The 7,439-nt window shown below is 30.5% G+C and overlaps 1 protein-coding gene across 1 annotated transcript; it reads right to left on the reverse strand.

Moving 5' to 3' along the window:
* Window positions 1–1,763: 1,763 nt before the first annotated feature.
* Window positions 1,764–3,539, reverse strand: MRL7-L (Thioredoxin superfamily protein). Its single transcript, XM_089743401.1, has 6 exons — window positions 3,403–3,539; window positions 3,188–3,323; window positions 2,541–3,088; window positions 2,344–2,425; window positions 2,148–2,259; window positions 1,764–2,059 (listed from the first exon to the last, which is right to left on the reverse strand). The coding sequence occupies exons 2-6, from the start codon at window positions 3,287–3,289 to the stop codon at window positions 1,932–1,934; spliced, it is 972 nt and encodes a 323-aa protein (XP_089599527.1). The 5' UTR covers window positions 3,290–3,323; window positions 3,403–3,539; the 3' UTR covers window positions 1,764–1,931.
* Between the last annotated feature and the right edge of the window lie 3,900 nt (window positions 3,540–7,439).

Genomic DNA, 7,439 nt, shown 5'->3' on the forward strand with positions numbered 1-7,439 from the left:
GTAATAATAGACTGTCATGGTAAGCGGCTAGCCATATATGAATTTGAAAAGAAACAGATAAAAACAATATATATATATATATATAACTTCTTTACAATGTACCTTTATATATTTATATATATATATATATATATATAACTTCTTTACAATGTACCTTTACTTCATCAAAAGTTTCTTTTCCCACGCTAGCAGCCTGTCAAGAACAGTGGCAAAAGTGCATCCCATTTTCACCATTTTTCATACCTCTGAAAGTTCTATTCCTTGTAATAACAGGCATGACCCTTGCAGAATGATCAATATGTCCTATGATCAAAAGGATTATTAAGATGATCAGTTTTATGCTTACAATATAATACATTAAAGCATTTCTCAATATAATTGCAATTACAAGACAACATCTTATGCCAGAACCCATAATTTCAGCAAGCCGTAAAGAAGAACTCTCAAATCCCCCCAATAGAGATTCTTTTTTTACTTCTAAAAGCTAAATGAGAAGTTTTATGACCGCTGCCCTTCCGAATAAAAAGAGAGAAACCTTAGAATTGTCAACTATCAGGTTCATCTAGGTATAGAATAGAAAGATATAGTATCAAGGTCAGATACTAACAGAAAATTAAATCAAGGACGACAAAATCTAAATGCAAAGCCACCTTTCACTGAAAGCCCATTTGATCATTCAACCCTTGTCTCTTTTTTTTTTTTTTTGGGTTTCAGATCTAATCAGACTGCAAGCTTCAACCTTTCACTTAAAACATATGCAAAACCTCCCCCCCACAAACAACTGCAGAAGATCAACTATGCAAAGCTCTAATTTTCACACTCAATATTTATAACAAACTAACCAGACTAATACACACTTTTATGGATATGTGAATCTAGATGTTGAAATGATTGAAAAACTTGAGCAAGGTCCAATGGAAATCCATTTTTCCACCAATAAGATGAATCATGGATAGGATTCTGGGTATCTCTTAGTACAAGAAAATCCCTTACATTCTATGGGGGGAAGATGAAAACAAAAAGGTGAACTGTTGATGTAGCAAAATGCAAATTTGATGGGTCAAAGTCATACCAAATTTTTGCCTTTCACTTCCAATGCTGAAAAAATTTAGCTGTTCTGACATTTGCAATGATTATATTCCATATGATGGCAGTTAATAGTGATATCACATTAAAGGCATTTCCTAAGAGAAACTCTTATTGACACTTTTCTCATGTCATTCTGATTTAATATACCTCAAGGTATTTCAAAGTAATGCATCTTCAAAGTAAATAAATGGGTCTTAATAAATAGCTATGCCATATATCCAAACAAAGATCTGGGCAGTGCTAGATGATGCCCAGGAATGACAGATAACAGGAGCAGTATATGCTCATGTCATCGCACAAGGTTCGAAATCATCATAGATTCTACCTTTTAACAGGGAATGAATGTAGAACAAGTGCAATGGATCAAACAAATTAAAGAAAAAAGGTTGAGTTAAATGCATACCTCTGCCAAAGAACATTATCCAATGGAGGTAGAAGATGTGTATTGGATCAGAAATAGGGTGATGAAAATGTTGATTTAAAAGAAAGAGTTCAAGAAATATGTAATGCAAATTATCATAAATTAGTGCTTTGTTGTTGCTCAGAGACTGCAGATTTTCCCATCATTCCTGCAGCACACTTGATTTCTTTTGATCTCCAAGGACAAAAGATGCCAAATATCTAGAACTTCAATTTCAATTGAATTCAGGCTGTCGTAAATTTGGATTTAAGAAGAGCAATAAACTGAAAACTCTCAATATAAACCTAAACAGCATGGGCCAACCGTTTTTATAATTTACAATCATACAATAACCACCATTTAATAGATAAAGTTAGCCACATCCACATCAATATTTTTCATACACAAGTTTAAGGCAGCTGCTAGCAACTACCAAATTGTTTTAACTCTTGATGGCAACTGATGGGATCATTTCCTGGCTATTTCCATGGCAATCTAAACAAGGTGGCTTGGCAGCACCATAATAAAAAAAAGCCATAATTTTCGACAGCTCATCTGCAGTTCGAATTCCTGAACAAACAGCAGATTACAAGTTCATATGGTCAATAATAAAACAGAGGCAAGAAGCCAAGATTATTATTTTTAGTTAAGCAAGTACCTTGCTCACGGTATAAAATTTTCCCAGCTTTTGTGAATATTATTTCTGGAAAGACAGAAACTTTTAGAGCAGAGACCAAAGCATCCTCAACTACAGCATCAACTGCTATGCACTGATAGAGTAATTATAAATTAGGACCAATGAATTAAAGAAAGAAATGAAGGTGTATCAGAAACAATAACATAGATATACCCACTCTTGGTGAAGGCAGCCTGCAATTCCATATGATGTTTACAGCTTTCTCTAGCTCATCCCAAACCCTTTCATTTTCTTTTGGCCTGCCGAGTTTCCATATCTTTAAAAGAGATGATAACATATAGCAACTCATTTGAGGTATTTCTGTTTGTATATTGATTGGTGAAAAGGTAAAGAATGAAGCAAAGAAAAACTAACCTTTTGTAGCGGTTATGCACAAGAATGATTAAAGGACTAATGTCCTTGAATACAGTCTCTTCCCATTCAGCAGTCTTAATGTCTTTGATTGGACGAATATAGTTATCATCTTGCCAAACTATTTCATTCTCACTATCATAATCATCATCTTCGATATCTTTCTTGACATTCTTGATGGTTATCTTATCAAAGAACTGTCCCAGGTTGAAACCCCAGCCATCAGCATCTTCAGGCCAATCCGGATCGTCCTCTTCTACAACCAGGGGATAATCAGCCAGTAGCTTTTGCATCTTGTTCAACTTTTCAACAGGGTCAAGTTCCTCCTGAATTTCAGGATGCTTATAAAGGACTTCCCTAATCTTGGCTCTCCATTCACGTCGCTTATCAGTATCAAAATTATATGAATCATCCATCTGACCCTTTTTCGTTGATGGACCATTATCATCATCATCATCATCACTGTCACTTAATTCTCGTCCCATAAATTTCTTTCCAAATTTTTCTACCATTCCATTTGCTCTTACTCCATTCCCTATCGAACTCCGATTCTGCATTTTCTAACCATTGGTTGTAAGGTACATTTGCACTTGGAAATTTATTTATTTCAAAAAAAAAAAAAAAAGAGAGAAAGTTCAGTTCGGACATACCCAGGAAGGCAATTTAAGTGAGTTTGAACGTACGGCCTTTAGTTTGTTCTGTTTTGCTGGAGAAAACCAATACTGCATATGGATCGAGTATTGCAGTGCCATTTCTGTATCCGTGAAATCTTTACCAAAATTCTCACTGCAAAAACACAGAAATATAACACTTTAGCATTTGACAGGAATCAAAACTTTAAATCAACATGCTAAATTTAAGTCACCAGTTTCATCAGCCAAAACGTTCGTCGTCTTCTTCTTTCCTTCTTCCACAAAACTAAAACCCTCCGCTAAACCACGCAATATGGTTTTGGGAATGTAGATAAGGGCGAGGGAACCTTTTCAACAAGTCTTAACCCACGTTGGGCTTATTTCCATATAAGAAAAGCCCATTTCACAACTAATCCAAACAGCCATATATTAAAACAAAACCTGACGGAAAATGGTGGATCATGTAAGAAATTGGAGGTGCTTTCCTTTGAGTCTGACGGAACTGTTAAAATTTAATTATAGCAATTCCTCAATTTGAGACTCATTTGCTTGGAGGGCAACTTAAAATATAAAAGTGACGTAATTTCAAATTTTAATAAAAATTATATACAAATTTAATAAAAATTAAAAAATATATTTTGTGTTTTTCATGTGAAGATGAATATATCTAAAGATATATAAATTATCAGATTTATCTCGTGATTTTTAATTTTGAGAAAAAAAAAAGTAGCAAATTTTCAATTCAAAGAAAAAACATAGAAAAAAGTTACAAAAAGTGCAAAGAAAAAAAATAAAAAACCAAAAATACAGGAAAAAATCAAATAAACAATCAACAAAGAGAAAGTGATAATGGTGTCAATGAAACATTAGGTTTTAAAATAAGGTTTTCGGGTTAATTAAGGATTTCAGTTTTTGGGTGAGGAACTGAACGGAAAAGAAAGAGAGAAGTAAATAAGAAAAACAAAGTTTCATTGATGGTGACACAGTGTGGTAGTTGTTGGCGGCGAAAGTTGCAAGTGCAGCCACTGATGAAGTGGCTATAAAAGAGAAGTGAGAAAAAAAGGAAAAAAAAATCATAACTTTAATTTCATATAACAAAATATCAAACACTAACAAAGTTTAAAAATTTATTTGACTACTATCCGTTTTCTATCTAATTATAACAAATACAATTTAAACATGTAAATTAATTTTTAATTTCATCACCATCATTTTTGAGACTCATTTTTTTATTTATATATAAAAAAAAACTCATAATTTTATTATATAATAACTTATTTTATTTATTTTCATGCTTGAGACTCTCATTATTTTTTAGTTAAATATAGAAAAACTCATAATTTTACTATATGATAACTTGTTTTATTTTTTTCATAACATTAAAAATAAATTTGACAAAATTTAAAATTAAACCATTAATTACTATAAATTGTGAAAGTACATAATTATCTTATTATTGAATTAAAATAATTTCACCGCAAAGAGTGAGCATGTATCTAGTATGTAATAAGGGTAATGTCTTTTGAAATTACCAAGTTATCCCTAAGTCCATGTTTGAATTGTGATAAGTGAAGGGAAAAGAGAGGAAATGAAATGAGGAAGGGGAATTTTATTTACACTTCATATATTATTTTATACATATCACTTTTAAATATATCTTAAATTCAAAATTTTATTTACTATTTCTACTAAATGCATTTCATCTCTTATTTTTTATTTTTTGAAATTAAATTTTTCAAAAATAAATATTCAAAAAATTTTAAAAATTTTCAAAAATAAATATTCGAAAAATTTTAAGGATTCTTGAACTTACACTACATAGGCTTTATAACTTACAACACCTAAGAGATCATGTAACAATCTATCTAAGGTAGAAGGAGGATAAAATAACTTAACAATGTCAAAATCACCGTCATGAGCATAATTTGCTAACAAATCTATACAAAAATTGGCTTCTTTGTAGATGTGAACTATGGAGCAATTCCAATTCATGTGAAGTAGACATTGGCAAGAATGAACAACCTAATACGGTAGATTGTATCTTCTTGTAAACCCAAACATCAAGTAACCCCTACTATTCCTGCACAAGCCACTTGTAAAGTTAAAAAAAAAAAAATATCGAAAAAATTTAAAATTAATTAAAAATTAAAAATTTTAGTTTGATTTAAATCGATTTTTTTATTTAATTCGGACTACATTTGGATATTAAATTTATATACAGATTGGATTTCGGATTAAGGAATGAAAAACTAAAAACTAAACCGTATTATATATTTTTATTAGTTTTATATATATTTTAAATTTTATAAAATAAAAATAATTATTTTGTATCTAAATCTATTTAAATATATAAAAATTTATATTAAAATAATATATAAAAAATAAAAAAATTCAAAAATCGATTAATCGAACCAATAAATTTCAATTGGACTAAGTTAGGATATTAAATATATATACAGATTAGATTTTGATTTGAGAAATGAAAAATTGAAAACTGAACTAAATTGAATATTTTTATTAGTTTTTATATATTTTTTTAAAATTTTATAAAATAAATGTAATTATTTTATATCTAAATTTATTTAAATATATAAAAAAATTTGTATTAAAATAATATATAAAAACAAAAAAATAAAAATAAAAACCTATTAACTGAATCAATAAATTTCAATTGAATTAGATAATATGAAAAGTCAAATCAAATTTGAATTGAATTTTAAAAATTTATAATACTGTATATTATTCAAAAAAATCAAATCAAATTATATTTGATTTGAACTGGTATTACGTTTACCAGCAACTAACTCATTAGGGTTAAATTTAGTTGTTGCATCAGCATTCAACTTGACAAAAGGTTCAGGAGGACATTGCCAAGCAATATAAATGAGTTTTCTAACCGGAGAACAGCCACTGATACTCTTTTACTTTAGTTAATCTTTCATACAAGCGATGATAGAATTGTAGACATTACCTGGCCATACAAACCCAGCTTTAGAGAGGACTTTGTTACGCAATTTTCATGGATACCAACAAGCAAACTCAAAGAATAAAAACCAAGGAATTGAACTCTCAGTCAACTTGTTCTTATTAAATAGGTTGAACCTCAACCATTCTGTCAAAGGCAAAGAATTGAATTTATCCAATTGATCACCATGCAACCATCTAGTCCAGAGTAATTAAGACTCATGATAGTTTTTTAAGACATGCAAGATATTCTCCAAAGCAGCAACGCATCTTGGACACCGGGTTGAAAATGAAATTCTTCTTATGGCACAACTTCTTTAGTAAGAACTCGATTATAAATCACTAGCCATAGAAAGTAGTGGACTCTAGACGACATTTCCGATTTCCAGAATCGGTTTCAACAAAAATCAGCATTAGGATCCCCCTTAATAAGATTATAAGCCGACTTACATGAAAATTTTCCTCTAGGAAAAGCTGTCCAAATAACCCTACCATCCTTAGTATTTATTGGATGCACTAAGGATAGGTGATTAAGAATATCATGACAAAAAAACTGACAATCTCTGCCAATTCCAATCTATATTCTCATCCAAAAGATCACTAATCAAATCTGGCTGACATTGGTCTAATCCAAGATTCATAAAATTTAATAATAAATTTACTTCCAAGCCATTTATCATATCAAAAGGAAGTATTCTGTCCATTACCAACCAATTTCGCACAATCCTTCATCAGTGCCTCCTTGCCCGAGAAAATACCTTATGTAAGTGTCTGAGGCTCCCCGTATAATAGTAGCATAAAGAAAGGTGGAACCTTTCAAATATTTTGAACGCAAAACACGTGCCCAAAAACATGATTTATCCTCCTTTCCTACTTTTCAAAAAAACAAAAAAACTTCTTTGTATTTCAAAAGAGCTTTATCTACTCATTAATCGCTTTACAAGTGCTAACTTTATGCAGTTTCAGAGTTTCAAAAAAGCAAGGCACCGAATGATGAGCAACACAGGTTTACCCCTCTAGGAAAGGTTGTCTCTTCATTACCCAATTTTGGTTTTGTCCTTCTGCGTTCGATTGCTCCCAAAAAAAAAAACAAAAGCATGAAAGTGCAAGAAAATGAAAAGAAAACTGGACAAGCATTAGATATTTAGTTGGTATCCTTGTTATAGAGTTTGAATTAATTGTGCTATGTCTAATTGTATCTAGTTGTATTCTAAATTGTATTGATTGTATCTTTTTGTGTTAATAGTGTTTAATTTATTAATTTTATCATATTACGTGTATAATAAACGTCATATTTATATTTAAA

Source organism: Durio zibethinus, chromosome 14, assembly GCF_047325235.1.
Source record: "Durio zibethinus cultivar Kanyao isolate XHJ-2024 chromosome 14, ASM4732523v1, whole genome shotgun sequence".
Lineage (NCBI taxonomy): Eukaryota > Viridiplantae > Streptophyta > Magnoliopsida > Malvales > Malvaceae > Durio > Durio zibethinus.